The following is a 22,276-nucleotide window of genomic DNA, read 5'->3' on the forward strand; positions in this document are numbered from 1 at the left end:
CGATAACTTCTGGGCTCCTGGGGCAGGTGTTGGTGCGTGCCGAGCTGCTGCCTCAGCTGCTGCTCGCCACCCCGTTATGGCTCTCCCCCTGCACACCCACACCCTGCACACCCCACACACCCACCCGCACCCTCCCAGCCACCCCAGGGCAGGTGTTGGTGTTCCCTCGCAGCTCGTGCACTCAGGAGCTGCGGAAGATGCACGGATGGGGATCCAGGGGGCTGCCTCCGCTTAGTGTGGTGGCAACACCCGCGGTCATCCCCTCCGTGCAAAGCCATGGGGTCAAAACCCTCTCCTGGCTGAGTCAGACAGGGCAGTGCAGGGGAGCCGGTGCCCATCGCGGCCACAAGCCCTGATCCCAATTCTCCCCGTGCTGCTGAGCGCCAGGTATTTGTCTGGCAGGGCCCGGATTCCTCCTGCCGGTGACTCAGCCGCCTCCTCCGCAGCGCCGGCCACAGCTCGCTGCCCGATAAAGCCATGGGAGGAAAGTGCCCAGGAGCAGCGGGACGGCCCAGTGGGAACCAACACGGATATTTCCAGGATGTACATGGCTCACCCGGCACCTGGCCCTTCGAGGAAGGTGCAAGGACATCCTCCGTGCCCGTGCTGCCAAAGCCATGATGTTTTGGGGGACATCAGGCCGGCAGGCATCCAGCATCCCAGCCTCCCACGCCACTGGCAGCCCCGTGCTGATACGTGCTGGGGTGAACGGGGAGGGAGGGAGGGAGGGACGGGGTTGCCATAAAGGCCTGCTCTGTAATGGTTCTCCCCTTGGGGGCCAACCCTCTCACAATAGCGGGGGCATTTTGGGTGCGGGGTTGCAGCACGGACTTGCCCTTGTCCTTGCAGCTGAAGGTGCGGGGTTTGGGCAAGGCAGCCGGTACCTCCCCGTGGTGATTTCGGTGGGGATGTGGGGGAGCTTGCTCGGTTCAGCAGAGTGGGGGATGCTGAAGCAGCGTGAAGGTGCTGAACCCACTGCCTGGGCCAGTTCCTGACCCATCTGTGACCCATCCACCACCCCCTTCATGGAAGGGGCTCTGTGACAGGCAGGAGCAGCTTGCATGAGGGGCCTGGGGGCCTCTCCCCGGCAGGGACGATGACAACTGGCCGTTACTGGGGGAGCAGCAGCCCCCTGACTGCCCTGAAGGAAACCACAAACCCTGCTGGGGCGACAAACAGCTGCTGACACCCCAGCACGTGGGGATGGCCGGAGGGCAGCCCCAGCATGCGGGTATGGGGTTGGTACACCCAGGAGAGGGACTTCGGGGTGCTGCAGGGGCACTGCCCTCACCCCACAGAAAACCCCACACCGCCCTGACGCACCACAGCAACACCAGCCTGGTGCCTCCAGCCCTGTGTTTGAAGGGTGAAAGCGGCCACAGCCCTGCAAACTGTTATTTGCAGTCCTCGCTGTGGGGCGTGGGTGCAGGCACGGCCGGATTGGTGCCACACGGGGACGGGTACAATAGTCCCATGTTTGTCCCCAGTTAGGGACACCAGCCAAAATTTAGCTGGCAGATCTGCCTCCACCTCCTCTGCAAGCAGGCACAGCAGCCCGTGCGGTGGCCCCAGAGGCCAGGTGGAGGGGATAAAGTCCTGTGGCACCTCAGTGCAGGCTTGGGGGGCACCAGCAGAGCCCAGCTCCCCCTCACCGCGCAGGACAAGGAACAGTTTATAGGGTACCCAAAGGACTGAGCCCAATGACCCACCCTTGCAAGGCTGGGAAGAGCTCCTTGAGCCAAGCATGGCTGGAGGTGAAGGGAAGGGCTGTGCCAGGCAGCAAGGGGAGAGCTCTGCCCTGAGGGCAGACCCAGCACCCATGGGAGCTGGGTGGCTCATGCACACAGCGGGAAGGCCATGATTAACCTCTGGTAACACACCAAGGAACCACTGTGACAATGGGACAACTGGTGGCACTAATTGAGCCTCAGAGGGGCACCAGCACACCCTAAGCTCTGTCCCCCCAGGCCACCAGGAGTGAGCCCTACACACACACACACACACACACACACACCAAGGCGGACTCAGCTGGAAGGAACCACCCCGTGGCCCTTGGAGCAGCACCAACCTGCAGCAGAGCCCTTCCCACCCCCCAGGGCACGCAGGCCTGCACCTGAACCTTCACCAGGGAAGAAGCCACAAGCCAGAGGTAGGTCATTATAATTTTTTTTTTATTTTATAATAAACTTCTCATTTTCCCCCAAGGAAGACAAAACTTGTGAGTGAGGCTACAGAACACCGTCAGTGAAGAGTATGCGAGACAGACCCAGGCCATGGGCCGGGCCAGAAGAGATCCCACTCCCCCACGCAGGAGGGGTCCGTCCCCAGGAGCCTCCATAGCCCTTGCTCATCTCCCCACCGCATGAGAGCGAGATCAGAGCTGTCAACAGGCAGCGGCTGTGCAGCAGAGATGGGGTTAGGTCAGGCTTTCGATGGACTGAGGGGGCCACGCTTTGTCCCCCCCACCTGCCATAGCTGCCAGCAAGGTGGGACAGTGGGTTAGGTAATGCAGCTGTTTTCTATACATGTACATGATGTAAATTTAAAATAATAAAAAAAAAAAAGATGATTTAATTCAAAGCAAAAAAACCAAGTGCTCTTCCCACCAGGCCATCTCTCTAGGAAGACTTCACACATTCCTTTTCCTGCTCGATAGCTGAAAGAGAAGAGAGGGCCATTAATCTGGTGCTGGTTTGTAGGAACACCCTCTGGAGCTGGCTGTAGAGCAATCACTCAGGCCCTGGCAGCCAGTTTTATTGTTTGAACCCAAGTGGCAGAACCGAATGCCTCAGCTCCTAGGGTGATGGGGCACATTGGGCATCTGCCCTATGCACAGGATGGTGCCCACTGCCACCATGGTCACAGCAGAGCCTGACCCTTATCTCTAGGTCCCCAGGGCAGGCACAGGGAATGCTGCAGCCCCCCGATGTCCTCACCCCGAACCCTCACCCCTCACTCAGTGCTGTTCCTCTGGGTCAGAGCCCAGCTGCCCAGAAGCGCCTCTCCCCACCGGATTCCTCAGCAGTGAGATCAGCACACGAGGACACCCACTCCACGGCCACGGCCAACATCTGCCTCCCCCATAGAGCCCAGCACCAGGGCTCAGCTGCGCCCCGGAGCCCCCCAGCTCCAGCCACCCCCTGCCCTGCACCACCACCGCTCCCCTCACTCACTCTCCTTGGAGGGCAGCGTGTTTTTCTCCTCCGTGTTGGTTTTCTTCAGCTTCTTCTTGTCGAATTTCTCCACCTCCGAGAGGTCCGGCTTGTCGCACATCTTGCCTGCGAGACGCCGCAGCTCGCTCAGCGGGGGCACCAGGGCAGGGAAAGGGGGGGACAGGCGGGGAGAAGAAGCGGGCAGGGCCCCCCCCGGGCGGCGCAGACAAAGGCAGCCCACCCCGGGGCGCCGCCCGCCCCTCCCGGCGGCGGACAATAGCGCAGGGCGGGGTCGGCCGCCGCCCCGAGCCCCCCTCCGCTCCCCACCGCCCCGAGCTCCCCTCCGCACCCACCGGGACCCGCACCCACCCCCGGCCCCCCACCTTTGGGTGCCGCAGCCCGCACCCGCGGGCGCCCCGCGGAGCCCCCCCCGAGCACCCAGCCGCCGCCTCAGGTGCAGCCCAAGCCCGCCGAGCCCCGGCACGGTGCGGCCGAGGCCGTGCCCCCGCTGCCAGGTTCCGGCCGTACCCGGTGCCGCTGCCGCCGCCGCTCCGCTCCCTCGCTCCGCCGCTCCTCAGGTGAGACTGGAGCGCGCCGCGTGGGGCGGCGCCTTATATACCCCGGCCGCCGCCCAGCCCGCGAGCCCATTGGCTGCCCGCCGCGGCGCTGAGCCTCACGGGAAGTGTAGTCCGCCAGCGTGCACCCGCCGGCGGTGCGCGGCGGCCGGAGAACTGCGTTTCCCAGCGTGCCTCGCGGCGCGGTCGAGGGGGGCGAGTGTGTGAGGGCGGACGCGCGCACACGCCCGTGTGCAAGCACAGAGACACCACAGAGACCCCACACAGCCCCCCCCACGTGTACACACCCCACAAAGACCCCCTCACATGTACACACCCCACAGAGACCCCCCCACATGTACACACCCCACAGAGACCCCCTCCATATATACACCCCATAGAGACTCACACACATACACACCCTACAGAGACCCCCCCACATGTACACACCCCACACAGCCCCCGCCATGCACTTGCACACCCCTGCTCCCCTCACACCCCTGTGTGCCCCCCCAGGCAGAAAGCCTGGGGGCTGAGGGATGCCCAGGGGGATAACATAGGGTTGGGTGTTGCCCAGCAGCACCCCCAGGAGAAAGGGGCCACTGATGGCTTCTCAGGGAACACAGCCAAAATGTGGGGCCCGGCCCCGTGGGGGCTTGCCCAGCCCTGCTGCAGGGATCCCTGGGGACGGCAGCAGGGCAGCAGCTGCGCTGAAGCAGCCCTCACACCGCCCCCAGCCCACCAGCCCCTCACCAGGCGTACTGGTGGTTTTGTGGAGAAACCCCCCAGCCAGCCCGAGGAAACATTTGCTTCGCATTTTTGAGCTGAAGGGCTGCTGTCGTGGGAGGGGGATGGAGCGTTCTGCATGCCTTCGGGCGCGGAATTAAAGAAATCCCAGCGTCTGGCACGCACACAAGGCAAAGGCCGAGACCCATGGCCACGTCCTAAGATGGGGCTGCTGTTCTGAGAGGGGTTTGGTTGGGAGCAGCCTCCATCCAGCTCTCTGGGGCAGGGAAGGGGCTGCAGGCAAAGCCTGAGGCCAGGCTGCTCCCGGAGCAGCTGTGCTTTAGCGCTGCAGCCCCAGCCCCCAAAACCCAGCCAGGTTTTGGGGTGGCACGGCAAAGCCTGTTGACTTTACGTGCCCCACGGCCAGGAGCAGCGAGCCCGGGCAGTGCTGCCTCAGTGAGCATCCTTCCAGCCCTCCCTCCATAGCCTGCGCTGCAAAGCCCACCCTGAGCTGAGAAACGGCACATTTCTCCTGCACGGCTGAAAGGAAAAAAACCCCACCCAGTTTCAAAATGAAAGCAAGGAAATCCTTTTTGCCTTTATGCAAATAGGAAGGCAAGCGCTTTACCTTGTGTTTACTCTCCAGCTGCGCCTGCCTTCCCTCCAGCTTCCTCCTCTTTCCCTGCCTGTTCTCCTCACGCTTTGCAGATACCAAACAGTCTGTTTTATCCTTTGTCCCCAGCAGGCATGGAGCATGAGAGCACCCAGAGACCATCCTCCACCTGCACAGCCTCTCGCCTGCCCCAGCCAAGGAGCAGCACCAGCCCTGTGGGATGCACTGCATGCCCCCAACGATCTGCAGCCCTTTGCAGACCCCGTGGCCTTTGTCTGGGCACAAAGCACAGCGGGGGCCTTACAGGCACGGGCAGGGAGCTCACTGCCCTCCCTTCCTCACCACAGCCCCCCAGGCACCCACCCATTGCTCCCTGGCGTTTCCAGAAGTCGAGGTGTGGGGCTGCTGGGGCGCTGTTAGATCCCATCCTGCACAAAGAGCGAGTGTGCATCCCAACAAGAGCTTTATCCCATGACAAATTTGCCAAACCTCCTGTAACCACACAACCTGCTTCTTTCTCCCGCGTTTTGGCATTTCTGCGCTCAATAATTTATAATGAGGGAACCGAGACATCAGCACAGGGGGGGAAGCGAAAGCAGCCCTGACCCGATAGAAGGGAACAACCGCCAGCCATTTTAGATGAGTTTTAAATCTCCCACAGAACAAGGCTTTCAGGGCTCTGATAGAGGCTTGCTGATGGCCATTTCCAGGAATGCTTTATTTTCTTCTCCAGGAATAAGGAGGCAGGACGTTTTCTCTATCTGATCAGAGGGTTTTTCCAGCCTCCTGCCTGGAGGGACAGGCAGGGCACAACGCCACAGCCCAAATCCCCTCCAGCTGCAGCTGCCTGGCTGTGGGCCAGCCCCCCAACTCAGCTTTTTTGCTTTTTCAGTTCATTTTTAACCCTTGCCTCCTGCCACCATCCTCTTTTCCAGCAGGGAAGAAGCTGGGTGCCTCAGGGAGGCAATGAGGGCAGCCCCAGCAGTGTTACACCAGGACATGGGTTCATTTCTCCCATGGATTCTGCTTCTCCTTGTGCTCGCCAAGGCAGCAGTTTCGAGAAGGGCTTTGTTAACTCTTCCCACTTCCCCAGTGCTCAACAGCAGCAAGGCAAGCTGCTCATCTCTCATTTTCTCATTTCACAAACACTGAATCTAAGAGATGAGAAATCATCTTTACACTACCAGGGAACAGCAAAAAGTGGTAGGGAGCTGAAGCGCTGGTGAAAGCAGTCTGGGATATGCCTCATCTTGCTCCACTTCTCCCCATAGCTGAAGGCACTCCCAACCTGTGCATTAGCTTCAGCTGCCCTGGCAGGTGAGCTGGGCAAGGAGGCAGGGCTTCTCTGTGATGATACCTCCCTTTCTGCTGCTGTTGCTGCTTCTACATCAGCTAGCAGCCTGACAGGCAGGAGCAGCAGCAGTCCCTGCAGTGCTCTGTCCATGAGCTGCTGAAGCTCCATCCTCTTCCTCTAGCTCCCCCTCAGCTACAGAGCACAGGGAATGACCCACTTGGGATTTTCTCCCGAGGAAACGAATGACTTGCTTCCTATGGTATTTCATTAGCAGCTGTAAGGAAAGCCTGTGAAAACACTGCACAAATCACCTCCAGAGCACTGCGTGTTCCCTATTTACTCCAGAGGCTCCTCAGGACAGGCTGGGGAATCTCCTTAACCACAGCACACAGCTCAAGTTAGCACCAGCACCTCATGGGGGGGGAAATGCTGCTGGAGCTGACCATGCTTGGACCAACAGCTGAGCACCCCCAAGGCAGAGGGCAGGGCAGGAGCTCAGTGCCTGCTGCTCACAAGGCAGGGGCTGCTTTCTTCCCAGCCCACCCCCCAGGGAAGGGATTCCCTTACCACAGCTGCCTGATGCTACTTTTGTGCCTGCCCTGGAGAGGGAGAATGCTCTAATCCTCCTACAGGCATGTATGCAAACAATAGCACCCTGTGCTGAGAGCACAGCAGTCACTGCCAGTCAGCCAGCCTGGCTTCAGATCCGTTCAGCAGTCTGAGGATGTTTTAAGCCTTCAGCTGTAAAGCTCAGGTTCTCCTTTTCTGTAAGGAAGATCAAATCTGCCGCACCACCCTGATGAGACCCACACCAACACCACCGCTGCCATGCTGCCAACTGGGAGGGGGCAGAAATCCAGTTTGGGTATTCAATGATCAGTACTGAAATATTTTAAGAAGAATGACCATAGTGGTCTTCAGCAAGTCTACCTGAGGCTGTGGCTCCTGAAGCAATGGTTCAATCTAGGGCATGAAGACTGCTGTAAGGTCAAAGACCTTTCTCTAGAACTGAGATCTCATCCTCTTAATTTCATTTATACTTTCTGGGTCTACAATACACAATAAGGATCACGGGTTAGGTAAACAACTGCTTCTCATAACAATCCTGCTGCTTCAGCTCATTAGCTCCGTGCAAGACATTTAGCAATTCTTCATTCATGCTTGCTAAACTATTTAGGTTTTCCCCCACCTGAACATTGTGTGAACAGATCTGCTCAGATATCTAATTGAACAGGACAAGAGAAACCGCACTACCACCTCAAACAACCGAGGCTGTAAGATTACAGATCACAGCCACCAGAAGTAGCTTGGTCCTAAGCATTTTATTCCATGCAACGCGAGCACAGGAAAGCTGAACCACCTCACAGTCGGCCCTGCTGTTAAACCAGATGACCTGCCAAGGTTCGTTCCAAACCACATTACTCCACAATCAAGGTTACAAGTGACCCAGTTCAGAAGATGCACATCTTGGTAGGGTTTTTGGAAGCATTTATAGGCAGAGGCCATGGTTTTTAAATAAAAGTTTAATTCCTTCATCAGGTCTTAAGTTTAAACACAAATGCTGCTGTAAATCCTCACACCGCTGCTCTGATGTCCTGGCTCTTGGCTCTCGGGGCATTGGCAGTGTGGCAGCAGGGGCTCCAAAGGAGGAGGCAGGAATCAGACTCAGGAGAGCTCAGTGCAGGATGCAAAGCAAAGAAGCAAGAGACACACACTTTCCAGACAAACACCAATTCTTATACAAAAGAAAAACCCTACACTGTAATAGAAGTGTTAACATTGCCACAGGACAGGGTATGTAGGAAGGGAGAGGGGAGAAGTCTTCATGAAAAGGCACAGCTAAAGAAGTACTTCCCTAGGTCTTACCCTCATTTTTCAGTTAATCCCACTGACACCCCAGCCCCCAGCCTCTCAGCGCCTTGCTAGTTACCCTAGCAAGCTATTTCAAGTTCCTTCTGTTCCCTTTTTCCCTTCCCCATCTCACAAATAAATCAGAGGAGTGCTTATAAAAACCACAGCATAAAACAGCTCAGTCTGTAACGCCGTAAGAGTCCAGGAGAGATTTAGCAGTTTACTTTAAGATTGTCTGGTACAGTTACTACGCATCCAAGTTTTGGATGAGCCTTATTTTTACATCCAAGAGCCTCAGCCAGCTCTAGTTTTGGTATTTCTCATTCAGGCATTTTGCTGCCTGTCAGATTGGTTTTAGATCAGCAGTTTTCCCAGTACTGTGTATCACAAGCCTCTTCAACCCACTGCCATAAGCACTCCACAGCATCAGAGCCACCCTGAGGGCTTCTTCAGGCCCTCTAGTCCTGCAGCCTCCCATTCTCCCAGGTTTAGGATCTTTTACAAAGAGCAATGCACATAAGGCAAGTAATTAGTGACCAGGACAAGCAACCAGCGCATCAGTAACTTGCGGGACAGCAGGATTGCAGGCAGAGTTTAAGACAGCTGAACGCAAAGCTGTTGCCTATTCGGTCACCCTAGCATCTAAGCAGGCACTTGCTAAACGCAACGCCAGGCTTCTGTGGGGTGAAGAGGCTCCGTTCACTGGTGTACTGGTAAAAAAGGATCAAGGTACATTTGCACAGCACATCAAGGTGCAGCCATGAAGTACATGACAGCAGTCCTTTAGTCACGAGCAAGGCTAATGGGAACTTGTGAAATTGAGGAACTGGTTTTAGTCTACCCTAAAAACTAAAGCCCACAACCACCGGGCATCCTCAGCATAAGAGGGAGAAGAACACCTGCCCAGGATGCACCTTCACCACTAAGGTAACGCAGCAAGACAGCACTGCACACACCAGGCTCTCACCATTTTGCCGTGTAGCATGTTAAAGAACATTTCATTTCTTCATCAATTAAGATGAACTCAAGTTCGCAAGCTACACTCACCTCCTTTCATTTCAAAGGAGGAAGCTGTAGCAGAACCACCTTCCAGGTGTCCCCAGGGCTCCACCTAGGGTCAAGCTTGGCCAAGATACAAGCCTTCCTCGTCCCTCTTCAAGGGCTTCTGTCACATGTAGAGTGGTAAGAGTCAAAGCAGTCTCTTGGGCTCTTGCTGTAGATCCAAACCAACATGTCCTAGGGAGATCTACTTCCCAAACAATTCAGGGTGTGCTTACCTAACCCTGCTCACAGACAAACCCTCTCCCCCCCACCCCCCCAAAAAAATAATTGTGGCAATTAGCCATGTGTCAGTCCTGCTCTCCACAGATCTGCAGTATTGAGTCAATGCTACTGCCGAGCCCCAATGCACAGGGTTGCTGGTGGAGTTGGAGTGTTACAGAGATGAGCTTCCCCCCCAGCCTCCCCGTGTTGGGGTCAGAGCCAGTAAGCCTGACTTAAGCAGGAGGAGCTGTGGAGAACTGCACTGGAACAAGCAGAGTCTTCTACTGAACTTTACAACAAGCTGAACAACTTTTGGTTTAAAAAAAAGCCATACAAGCAGCAGCTGGCATCTGTTGTTATAAAGGGACATGGCTGAATAGGTAGGAGACAGATTCCCCATTATGAGTCCTCCTGATGGCCTCCGCGAGGATCATTGAGATGTCAATCACCTGGAGGGGAAAGAAAGATGTAGCAGGGTCACTGAGAAGACACACGAAGCCTGGCAGAATAGCCAGTATGTCAGGAAGAACTCCAAAAGCAAACTCATTACCCTGAATGTGTAACATGCCAGATGTAGAAAGATTAGTTCTACACAGGATAGGGACTTGTTCTGTATCGCCCCAATGCTGTTCTACTGCAAGAAATACCTCGCTGATCTTCATCAAGATGACAGTCTGTTGTCACCTTTCTTTGCTGAAACTCCCTAGAAACCTTTTACCCTAGTCTGTTTACCCTCAGACTATCTTATTCGTTTTGTGTGGGTTGCAGAGGAGTTCAGGCAGTCTACAGCACCATCAGATTGCTTCTCTTGAGTCATGAGGCTTTATCATCACTGCTAGAAGTTATTTTTTTCTTTTAAATCAGAGGTGAAGCTACTGTGCTCCCAATACCAAGTCACTGCACTGGCTCCACCTGGTGGGGTAAACCAGTTAACAGGAGGGGGAAAAAAAAAAGTCTCAGTAAACTCAGTAAAACTCTAGCTCTGAACCCCAGCACCAACACCTTTCACTACAATGCAGTCTCTCACTAAGCACCACAGTCACAGTGCATGAATTAAGTGAAATTGGTATTTAAGTTTCTTTCTCGTGGATAGTTTGCCTCCTAAGAAGGAAGGAAAAAACCTTGGAACTGCAAAAGCAGACACCATGGGACTTACAACTCCTGTGCTTCTGTATTTCCCAACACCAAACATGAGATGTTAGCCTAAGAGTGAGGTGTAAGTAAGAGCCTGTAAAGCGACTCCACAGCAATCTTTGGCTACAGCGATTTACATACTGATTAGCAGTGGTGTATTTTGCCTACGTTAACTGTTAGCATGCAGGGAAGTCAAAGCATCAGGTATCTTTTAGATGTGTTCAGCTGCAGGAGCATCACCCAGAAGTTAGTGCTGATTAAGTTTGCAATCAGCTTGTAATTTGCTTCCAAAACCAGCTTAAAATTCCCTTCAGATTCAACCATTTGAGCTTTCTTTTCACCAGAACTCTGGGGTACTGGGCAGCCTGCTACACCTACAGCACAGTACTAGCTGAGCATTAGCAGTCCCATTTGCTTTTCAGACTTGGTGATGAGCAGGACCTCCCAGAAATTCTCCAAATGCCTTTGTCCTATGTATCTGCACTGCGAAGTCAACACTTAGGATGTCCTTGACTGTGTGTATGCTACAGCAGTACCTTAAGCTTCTGACAAACCTCTTAATGTCTGAATGCTCAGGTAAAGCTGCATCTTCCAGCTGCCTGTTAACACAGAAAATCCTCAAGTTGTGCCTAGCTCAAGATCCACAACCAATTTTTTTTTTCTTCCAGGAAAGTTAGCCCCAGCTTCAGAAACAAAATGCCACAGTACTTTTCCTAAATAGAAAACCCAAGATACAAAATGAGCATCAAGAAATTGGCTGCTTGCTTTGATATGGATGGCAAAGTGCTTCTGCTTATCGTTGGCACTTATCTGAGCCATGTCCTGTGGAGTTGTCACCTGCTCTTAGAGAAACCAGCAGGACACACACAGACTGAGACTGTGCTCCCTCTTCAGGCCACTCAGTTATTACCACCAGACAGCTCGCCCAGATCAGGCCTACTTCCTTCACAAAAGGTCTTGTCACAAAAAGGACATACAGATAAAAGAGATCTGCTTAAAGGATTGCGCGTAGGCTCACAAGTACAAGACAGTGTTTCAAGTAGTCAAATCCCTTGAAATTATGCTTCCCTGTGCTTGCTGTTATAAATTCAGTAGCTTCTCTGATCTTCCAAGGGCATCAGGAAAGGCAAGAACCAGACTTCTCACAGAGAGCAGAAATCCTTCTGGACTTTTTGTGAGGAAAAATAAGGCTTACACCCTCCTGCTCTGAAGGGTCTCACCTAGGTTATTTCACAACTGGAGCTGGCATCATTATTGGCTTCAGAAATCCCTACCTACTTCTGCTTGCGTGCTGTGTGTCATCAGCACATGTCCTTACACTATGGAGTGACAACTGCTTGCTTACATGACTGTCCCACATCCAATCAGTGATTGGAACTAGGTAAGAAATGCTGGAAAAAATGACTTAAACTTTTAAGACTACCTGGATAAGGAGGTGTATTTTATCAGTGTACCAGGTCTGCTGTCGTGCAGCAATAAGAACACAAGGACTGGCCAGCTCTGCCACTGAAACTATAGTCTGGTAACACTGCTGTGAGCACTGGACAGTATTATGAGGTTTTCCCCACTAACAAGGGGACAGACAAGTGCTACCATCCCCAAGGAGTGACAGAAGAGAAGTGAGACACTCACCTGGATTTTAGGGCACTGCTTCATCTTGTCCTCCTGGGGTATTGTGTTTGTGACTACAACTGCCTCAAAACAGGCGTTGTTGATCCGAGATATTGCTGGCCCAGAAAAGATACCATGAGTTAAGATGGCATACACTTTGGTGGCTCCAGCTGACACAAGCCTATGAGGGAGGAAAAAGACAGATGAGAAATTTTTAACCGGTATTAAAGTACCATATGCTCAGGGGACAGACTACCTTTGATATTCCCCCTCCTGTCTGTTATTGATTTGGGGGAAGAAAACAGTTTAACAAGTACCATAAAATCTAGCACAGGCAAACTATACATTCAAAAAACATTATCAGTTCTGGGACATTTGGGCTAGACCATATTAAACCACCTTCTGTGACTTCTGCCAACACAAGGCAGCAAATACTACAGAGCATTGCATATGCTGGCTTTTCTAATGGAGACAGCTGATGGCAAAGCTTGAAAAGCTCACTGCTAATAGAAATTCAGACATGATCTTAAGTTGATGACTGAGACAGTGTTTAATCCCACCAAATATAGTCAGAGATGGTACGTGACCTACTATTGAAATCAAGTGTGAGAAATTAAACATCACTAAGCTTACCCATCAAGAGCAATATCCACTAGCCATACCTTCCATATAAACTGTTTTCAAATGAAAAAAGGAGACTATTTATGAAGACCTCCTAGCTGTTTATGCAGTACAAAGTTAAGCTAGACTTTTTATTTATCACAGATGAAATTAGATCAGTAATCAAGGAACTCCACTACCTTGTGAAACTCCACGTGCAAGTAATCTGATCAATTCATTAGTGATCATTAACAACAGTTTTTTCATTTAGGAACGTATCAGTCAGCCTTACTCACTTGTCTGCAGCATGACAGATGGTGCCACACGTGTCTGCCATGTCATCTACCAGAATGGCCACTCTGTCCTTCACATCACCCACCAGCACCATGCGGTCCACCTCGTTGGCCTTCTTGCGCTCCTTGTGAATGAGGGCGAAGTCTACATTCAACCGATCTGCAATGGAGGTCACTCTGAAGAGAGAACAGTTCCCAAACCACACTTAACTCCACACAATAGCTTTAGTCAAATCTCTGCTAAAACTATTAAGCACTAAGACTGCCATAAAAGAAGCTGTCAACACATCTCCTAACTGGTCTCGAGCAGGTCATAGAAGACAACTCTGCCACCTTGGCTTCTCCTCGAGCACTTCCACTGGAATCTTTGATCTAATCTTTCCTGATAACAGCGACTAGTAAAACAGTCTTTAACCTGACCACTGCAAATTAATTTGCATCTAAAGCTCAAAACAAACCTTAACTAGCAGGTTTGGCAAACCTCAAGCAACCAGAATGCTTGGCAACTTGTCATCTTTATAAAACTTCACTGGAACAGCTGAAGTTGTGTTAAGACAGGGAACTACTTGTGCTCATATAAGCACTCAATTGTCACGGGGCCAAAGGCATAGACGCTAGCACAAGGGCAGGGGCAGGAGTACACATTCAATAAAAGCAAGTCCACCACCATTTACTTTTGTTGAAGAGACCACAAAAAACCTTCTAGGAGGGACCCAAACATAATATATTGATACTGATGAATAGCAAAAGAGTTTAAAAGCATTAATGGTAAGGAGCAAAATGCACCTGCCCCTGAGAAATTCTATACTTATGAGCAGGTTCCCATCCTCAGTAGATCAGACTCATTGTCCTGGTAGTCCTGTGCAAGACAAACTGAACCTTTTACTATGGTATTTAGTTCTGCAGCACCTCCATAAAATACCACACCACCCAAGATCATCGCATTTCAGCTTAAGGGGCTTTTGAAGACATCTTTAGGAGTCAGATTATAGCTGGCTGACTTGGCACTCCACATACTGCATTACACAACAAGTAGTTGCATAGACAAGAGGTTGTGTCTAATGCACGGACCACAACAAAGCTACAGGAAGGCATGCACTGCTCTACAGCAGTCGTATTGCTTGGCTGTGACAGGCAACTTAAATCACTCCAAGGTATGTGAATCAGGAACCATTTTGGTGTATCAGTACCCTGGATTAAAGAACACATCTGCTTCCATTGGCTGTCTGCTCACATGGAGCCATTACACAGAAGCATCAAGAATCAGCCCCAGTTTCTCCTAATAAGCACCTGAGAGCATTCCAAATTGCCCACAAAGTGTGGTGTTCATCTGCATGAAGATGGTAGATTATCAGACCATCAAAGCAGGGATGTGCTGTACCATATGCTGCTGCTCTTAAGAAAGTAACCATCTATTATCTTTGCTCTCAGGAAGAGCAGCAGCAGGCTGAAGTCACAGCAAGCAATTCAAATTAAGAGCAATAAAGCACGAAAATGCTTCACTAGACTAAGCTCAACACTGCAGAGAACAGCCTAGATCAAAAGGCATCATTAACCAGCAGGGGTAACCTCATCTTCGCATAGGCAGATGAGCTACACGATTTCCTCCTTTTAACTTGCACAATTCCCCTTCTACTAAAAATAGTTTTAGTCCAACGGATGTAGTCATTGCCCAATTCCTACCTATGCACATGTGAGTCTAGAAGCTATTCAGTTCTCTGCATAGCCCAAGAAACCTTCTAAATATTCCCCAGGAAGAGCACTTGACCTCTCTTCCCTAGCTGGGGCAGACTGGCAGAGGGAAACACGTGCCTTGAGAATAAGGCTGCAGCTAGTTACAAGCACCCTCAGGAACTGCAGCAGATACAGAACCATCTCAGCTTGCTCTGACAGCTTACCTCTTGGCTCCACCAGCATCTGGTGAGACGATGGTGCAGTTCTTCCACTCCGCGATGTTCTCTTTGATCCATTTCAGTACAGCAGGCTCAGCGTACAAGTTATCAACAGGGATATCAAAAAAGCCCTGCAAGAAAGACACCAGGAACAGATGTAGCTGAAGGTCACATCCCCAAAACAAAAGACAACTTCTGTATCATCAGCCACAGCCACCACCTTTCCACAGCATTTCCAGCTTTCCTTTCTACTTCTTTTGATGAACAGCAGGAGCCTTTGGGACACACAGTACAGTAATGTACGACTGGAGCCAGTTTAGCAGCACACATAGCCCTTTACATCTGACACTTTTACAACACAGACCTAGTTCTATCCCAAGTGGTACAGAAAACCAACAAACACTCTTTTCCATAGCCTAGCTGTCTGTTTACAAAGTCAATCTCTACAGCTTATTACCCACCCTGTTTGTATCTACAGTAAACCTCTGAAAAACCCTTGAGTAACATCTGTTTCTAAACTCCTGCAGCTGGTTACACAACTCCACACTGACCCAGCAGACTCCTCCAGGTAAACCTCAAAGGTCACTAAAAGCCAGTAAGTTAATCCCGGACAGGGAGCAATGGGCAGGAGAGTGGGAAGGAGTGCCTAGCAAAACAGGCCTTCCATGTGAGGTGCAGGGTAGATCCTTCCTACCATCATTCCTTCGGGGTGCAGCAACCCAGCAGGACACTCATCTACACAAAACCAGTTATTTAACTGAACCTCACCACTGCTGATGGTGAACCCTGTGGCACACATCACAGCTCCAAGCCTCGTAGGGAAGAGAAACACCACCTTGGGCTCTGCTCTTCTATTTCATCAGCTTCCCCAAAATCTCAGCTGTGCTCTCACAGATCTTTCCATCTGAGACAAAACGTTTCTGGGCAAATTATAGCAGAATGATTGATACTGAAGTACGAATGGCTGCATTTTCAACTGTTAAAGTGACAGCAAGCCCACCTACTTCACCAGGCAGCTGACACCTGACCTCTCTGGACTCAAAATGCTTGTGGCAACGCAGTTATGTATCCGGTATCCTCCCCTTTGCCACATCCACCCCAGCTGCAATGATTTTGGTTTCTCGGTCTCAGAGCTCACTCAAGGCAGAAAGACAGGCCTACCAACTTATCAGCCTGCTGTCCTGCCTCAGCTTGGTGCACCTCTTGCTGTGTCAGAGCAGGACCTGGTCAAGGTTTCAGCTGCTCAGTGGGACCACTTGGTTCACTAATCCAGCAAAACCCATGAAAAACTTTCAGTTCACTGGCAGCTCGGGAGAGGACTGAAGCCAACATAAGGGGAAGGGTAGAAGTGAATGGGTACAAGCAGCGTTGCCCACCTAACCAGTAGCAAACCATGGGATCACTGCCCTGGACAACTGAACCCTCACAAGCAGCTGTGCCAGCTCACCTGGAGGGTCACTGCGCCCAGGGCAGCAGTACTGCCACTCACTGACAGGAACACTCACATCTCCCTGACAACTAAGCATGAGACAGCAATGCTCACTGTTCAAGAACACTCTGGATAAAGCCATTCTTCATCTCAAATCCTTCAAAGGACCAGTTGAGTACACGGTGTCACAGTATGGGGACAAAGCTGCACGCATCATTTACCTACCCAACATTCACTCACACAGGGCTCACTCTGCCTAGGCTGACAGGAACAGCTGTAATTTTATTTACAGATGAACCTGTTGCTCACCTCCCTGTACCCTAACTGACCCTGCAAGTCCCTTCCAGTCCTGATTGCTGTTGCAGCTAAAAAAAAAAGATCACTAGAAAGCCTGCAAGGCAGCAAGCAAGCTCAGACAGAGCAGATAAGCACTTCCCTGATTTCAGCTCCTACCTGGATCTGAGATGCATGCAGGTCCATGGTGATTATGTGATCTGCACCTGCCACAGACAGCATGTTTGCAACCAGCTTGGCAGAGATGGGAGCTCGGCTCTAGTACAGGAAAAAAAAAACAGCATTTAAGACAAGTTCAACTCCTTCATCAAGATGTCAGCCTTCCACCTCTAGGCAATGATTCACGAGCAGTTACTGAAGGAAGTACTCATTAACATTGCACCTTCTCATCAGCTGGTGATTACAGGTTGGTGTATTTTCAAGCAGAACTGCATCTTTATGAAAAGGTGAATTTGCAGTCTGAAGCCCTTAGGTTCAAGTAAGGGAAAGTAACTTTTATTTGTTCTTCTACATATTCAACTTCATTTAAACCTGCCGGGCAGTCAGGATTTTCAACGCATACACGCATCTCCCCAGGCAGAAACCTTTATCTAATCCCTTACCTTGTCCTTTTTGTCCTGCCGAGCATAAGGGAAGCAGGGTATGACAGCTGTGACTCTGCTGGCTGAGGCGATCTTACAGGCATTTATCATGATAAGAAGCTCCATCAGATTGTCATTGATTTCACCACAGCCACTCTGCACAATGTAGACGTCCTCCCCACGTACGCTCTCGCCTATTTCCACGCTGGAGACAGACGGGGAAAGAATCCAAATAGAAATTAAAACCAGCCATTGCACGTCTGCAGAGCGACCAGGGGGCTGCATTCCCAAGGCTGTGTGGGTGCTGATGTGCTATCATCAAGGGTGCCCAGCACCAACGCTGCTGCTTATTTGCACAGTGGCCATTCCACATCACTCACCACTCAAATTTAATGGTTCAGTAAGGCCAGAAGCGCTCAGCCTGTACTTTCGAGCTCAGCACAAGCTGAGCATGTAAACACCCTCAAACACTCCTCGTCCCTCCGAATCACAGAAGTACAACCAGCCCTGCTAAAAGCAGCAGCGCATAAAGGAAGCGGGGATAACGGCCAGCCAGCAGGGAAAGCCGAGCCAAGCTCCTAACAGCAGCTATGCTGCAGCAGATTATTAGATTTAGAGTCATAACAGCTATTCACTGGCTTGAACAGAGAAGCCCTCAAGCTTTTCACTTTGGAAAGGCTTTTGGGGTTAATTTCCTCCTGGATGTAATGCACACTAATCCCAGCTGATGAGGGGACTGAATACAAGCCAAAGGTCCTGTTTGCCAGCAGCAAACTGCCAGCTCCAGCGCCTGTTCCAAGACACCTGCGCCAAAGGCAGAGCTGGAAAGCAAGCGGCAGCCTGAGCTCTGAGGCTTCCTACAGAGAAATGCTGGATAAGGCCTTTTGTGGGAACAGATTAACTACCAAGCACTGCGACACTGGAGTTTGGGGAAGCCTAGCACAGATCTGGAAGGCACCAGGAGGCACCCAAGGGAAGACGAAGTCCTTGCACAGTTTCTCCTTGTGCTGGAGATGCTGAGCCATCCTGCAGCTCGCTGCCACACCAAACTATGAGCAAGTGGGCAGATGATTGCCCAACGCACTCCTAATGGCTTCAATTTTACAGCACCTTAGGGTAGATCTTTACTTTGATTTTATTCTCTCATCTCCCTGTCAACATAGATTTGCTGACCACGTGGCCTTTAGGGTCTTGCTGCTCCATTTCCACCAGCACACTGCCGGTTCCAAGTAACTTTGCCATTTTTATTGCACTGACTTGCAGCATACACCAGTCTATCATGACGAATTTCAGCCAGCAAGGAAACCTCCCACCGAGTGGGTGTCTGAATTAACAGTGAGCCCACAAGCCAGCTCCCGCTGTACTTGGAGCACCTAATATCAAGCTGGTTAAAGACATTCAGCATTCAAAATTACCCCTAGACTGTTCTGATAAAATAATCTCGTTTTTTTCAGACAAGATGTGGCTATGAATTTCTTTAAGTAAGATATCTATCAGATGTTTAAAGGCCCCATTAGATCACACAAAAACCTGCTGGCTGGTCACCGGGAACGGGTAGGGGCAGTTGATGAAACCCGATGAGAAGCGCGGCGGCACCTGCTGTAAATCATAACCCGGCTCTTTTTACAGCTCCTTGCACTGCTTTTTAAGCCTGGGGTTACAATCAATCCCTGTGCAATGGAAACACAGCTTTCTGCATTCTCCTTATCCTGCAAGAAAACACATGGGCTGCAAAGGCAAGGAGGGGGTTGGGGCAGGCACCGAGGGCTGTTTGTGGCACACTGCGGGCAGTGCTCACACGCTGACTGTGATTTCCACGTGCGGATTTCAGAGTCTAATATTCTTTTTAGCCTCTCCCTTTTAATTTTAAGAGGGATTTTGGTAGCAAAAGGCAGAAATGAAGCCAGATCCCGGCTCCCCAGCTGGGGCAGGCCCCACGCACGGCCTGTCAGGTGCTGGCTGCTCCCCTCTCCCCCCCATGGGGCAGAGCCCACCCGAGCCCCCCTCGAGGCCCAGCCCCGGGGCCCGCCCGTGTTCGCCCCCCCCCTCCCCTCCGCACTACAACTCCCAGCAGCCCCCGCGCGCCACCCGCGCGAGGCCCCATCGCCGAGCCGCCCGCGGGGGCCGCCGGGAGGTGTAGTCCGCCCCCCGCCCCCGCCTCACCATGTCTCCTGGTTGCTGAACTTCTTGGTGACCACCTTGCCCAGCTCCAGGCCCAGGCGGTCGGCGATCTTCTGCGACAGGTCCTGGTGCGAGCTCCCGCTGAAGATCTTGATGTTGGGCATGGCGGCGGCTGCGGCGGCGGGGGCGCTGCCCTCCTCCTTTCCCTTCTCCTCCACCTCCCTCCTCTTCCTCTCCTCCTCCTCCTGCGCCCCGCTCCGCCTCGCACCGCGGCCCGCTGCGGCGCGGGGATCCACCCGGCTGCTGCCCGCGGACGCGGCACACGGAGCGCAAGCCACGCCGGCCGCGGCTACTCCGCCATCTTACCCCTTCCCGCCAGCCGCGCGGCCCTTTTATAGACTGCCCGCCCACCCAGCCCCGCCCTAGCGCGCTTCCCATTGGCTGAGCGGGAGCAGGGGGAGGGCCCCCCTGCCGGCGCTCCAATGGCGTGAAGGGAGGGGTGGGCGTGGCTTGGCGCCCCCCGCCGCACGCCTAAACAACGGCGGAGGGAGGAGGAGGGCTCTGCGCGCGCGTGCTCCTTCAGGGGGCGGGGCGAAGGGCTGGAGGAGCGCGTGTGATTGGTCTCCGCCCGCCCGCTCGTCCGCCGATTGGTCGAAGCGGCCGCGGCAGCATCCGGAGCGGGCCGACGGCACTGCCCCACGTGGCCGGGAGGGGTGGAGGCCGCCTGATTGGCGGGCGGGCCCCGGCCGCCATGATGGCAGCGCGGCCTCGGGGGGCGGCGAGAAAATGGCCCCCGGCGCAGGGCCTGGCCCCGGTCCCTCTACGCCCGTTTAGAGACATAAAAAGTCACAGTGATGGTGGATGCCCTGAATTGCAAATAAAGAGATTTTTTTTTTTTTCATCAGTGTGAAGACCCATGGGTGCTATTTTAATAAACTGTTTAATTTCTGAGGGTTTTTTATATTTATAATCACGTTTTTTGGCCTAATCCTGCAATTAGTCTCTTGTGAGTTCCCAGTCTGTATGTGATTATCGAAATTACTTTAGGTTTTATTAAAAAAAAAAAGTTTTAAATACACAAAACACAAGCACCAAACAGCTTCTTTAAAATATGCATTCAGTCATGAAATTCCTTCCCGTTTAACCTGCCTGCCTCACAGATAACAAACTCCAGCGATTCATTGGCAAGTTACCGCTTTGAGCTCTCGAGAATTCAGCTGGAAGAAATCATTTGCAGTTCACGTAGGCCGGCCACATTTTCAAAATGACTTAGAGGAGGTTTTCCCTAACCCTCTGCGAAAGTTCATTACTTGGAATTCATCTGGATTAAAATATATATTAATTTCCGTATTTAGCATTAATGGTATCGAGAATAGCAGATTGGTGGTAATTTCTAATTTTTTGGTGTAATTTGGCAGCTCATGGAATGCTGGGACATGGAGCAAACCCAACAAACAGGAAAGGAAAAACACAGCCCTCTGCTTCTAATTTGTTAGTAAAGGTTGCTCATTTTAATAACGACGCAAAAAATACCACTCTAAGATGGCTACTCGATGGTTAACGTGAGGGGATTTGTGGCTATCTCCCAAATTTCTAACAGCCATGTCCTTGTGCCAAAAATACATCACTCTAACTATTACATACAGCTCCTCTACTTTTGTCTGTTAGACACCTAAAAAAACCAACAACTGTTGTTGTTCTTACCATATGGGCCTCTCACAGTTCACAACATATTTTTCAAATGAGAGTTTGGGATAATTGCAAGATTGTAATGGTTGTTCCGTACAAATTTTTCAGTGATAAAGCTATATCTTCTAAAAATAACTTCAAGGCCTCTCCTCCCTACAGAACACAGGCTACAGAAGGCTTGCTTCTGGTGTTGCAGTGTGAAGAATTTGGAAGATGGATAACTTCTTTGCAGTCCCTGAAATATTTGTTTCTGAGCCATTTGCTTCAGTCTTGGTTTAAATGCCTTTTTTTTTTTTTTTTTTTTTTTTTCTTTCTTGAATGTAGAAATATTGTTTTCTGTGTCCCAACATCACTCTCCCTTCCTAGCTTATTTTCCTAGCTTATTGATGATCTGGGCACTGGGAATCTGCAGCCCTAGTGTGTGTTCCAGTGCTGCATCTCCCTGCTGCCTCACAGTGCTTGCAGTGTTGTTAAAAGGCCAGGAGCACAAGCTACGAAAAGTCCTGCCACCCTTCAGTATTTCAGCTACCAGAGTGTCTTTGGAGGATCAGACAGCACTGTGGTTACGGGGACAAAAGTCCATCCATCTTAACGATTTATTACTATCGTTAGTGCAGCTCTTATAACAGGGTAATCTCAGAGATTTTACTGAGGAGAAGCTTTTACCAGCATGTAACTAAGTCTTAGCTAAACAAACCCCAAAAGCCAGCTCATGAGGTTCCTCAGCGACAGCCTGTTAGCAGCTTGCATTCCCATTAACCCAAGAAGCAGGGACAAGGAGAACCAGCTTTGAAGAGGGAGATGTTTATCTGGGCCGGCTTCAGCTGGATGAGACTGTGTGGTTAAGAACCACTGCCCTGAGAGCCTGGTTGTTTCTCAAAGGGTGCTCAGGAAAATTAACAACAGACTCAGTAAGGCGCGATGTGAAAGTGGACTGGAGTATCTTAACTTGTGTGTAGACGCCCTTATTCAGAATTGAAGCGCATAATGCAGTTTGGCTTGCTTCAGTGTGAAAGCCAAATGTAATAAGCTGAAAGATCTATTCCAGTCTAAGGAATTGTATTTAATGGTCCTCTGGCTTACCCTGTGGACAAGCGTGAGTTGATTTTGGTACCAGAAGGAACTAGCCTAGAGCCTGAGGTGCTGTGTTCTCTCGTGTTTGGGAAATTATGAAATTAT

General features: G+C 51.5%; 2 protein-coding genes across 2 annotated transcripts; both read right to left on the bottom strand.

Moving 5' to 3' along the window:
• Window positions 1-2,150: 2,150 nt before the first annotated feature.
• LOC311443922 (thymosin beta-15A homolog) lies at window positions 2,151-3,785 on the bottom strand. Its single transcript, XM_084534596.1, has 3 exons — window positions 3,681-3,785; window positions 3,174-3,278; window positions 2,151-2,656 (listed from the first exon to the last, which is right to left on the bottom strand). Exons 2-3 carry the CDS (start codon window positions 3,271-3,273, stop codon window positions 2,619-2,621), a joined length of 138 nt encoding a protein of 45 aa, XP_084390722.1. The 5' UTR covers window positions 3,274-3,278; window positions 3,681-3,785; the 3' UTR covers window positions 2,151-2,618.
• A 5,953-nt stretch (window positions 3,786-9,738) lies between these two features.
• On the bottom strand, window positions 9,739-19,766 carry PRPS1 (phosphoribosyl pyrophosphate synthetase 1). The gene is made up of 7 exons (XM_084534597.1): window positions 19,451-19,766; window positions 17,309-17,492; window positions 16,866-16,964; window positions 14,990-15,114; window positions 13,095-13,268; window positions 12,220-12,379; window positions 9,739-9,902 (listed from the first exon to the last, which is right to left on the bottom strand). Exons 1-7 carry the CDS (start codon window positions 19,570-19,572, stop codon window positions 9,810-9,812), a joined length of 957 nt encoding a protein of 318 aa, XP_084390723.1. The 5' UTR covers window positions 19,573-19,766; the 3' UTR covers window positions 9,739-9,809.
• Between the last annotated feature and the right edge of the window lie 2,510 nt (window positions 19,767-22,276).

This window comes from Aythya ferina (genome assembly GCF_964211825.1).
Source record: "Aythya ferina genome assembly, chromosome: 13".
NCBI lineage: Eukaryota > Metazoa > Chordata > Aves > Anseriformes > Anatidae > Aythya > Aythya ferina.

What these genes read in the sequence shown, in the direction of transcription:
- LOC311443922 (XM_084534596.1), bottom strand. Translation starts at nt 3,273, where the DNA reads ATGTGCGACAAGCCGGACCTCTCGGAGGTGGAGAAATTCGACAAGAAG. An exon ending in CACGCTGCCCTCCAAGGAGA is followed by an intron (nt 2,657 to 3,173) that starts GTGAGTGAGGGG and finishes CTTCTCTTTCAG; the next exon opens with CTATCGAGCAGGAAAAGGAA.
- PRPS1 (XM_084534597.1), bottom strand. Translation starts at nt 19,572, where the DNA reads ATGCCCAACATCAAGATCTTCAGCGGGAGCTCGCACCAGGACCTGTCG. An exon ending in TGCATGCATCTCAGATCCAG is followed by an intron (nt 15,115 to 16,865) that starts GTAGGAGCTGAA and finishes TCTTTCTTGCAG; the next exon opens with GGCTTTTTTGATATCCCTGT. An exon ending in GATGCTGGTGGAGCCAAGAG is followed by an intron (nt 13,269 to 14,989) that starts GTAAGCTGTCAG and finishes TTCTCTCTTCAG; the next exon opens with AGTGACCTCCATTGCAGATC.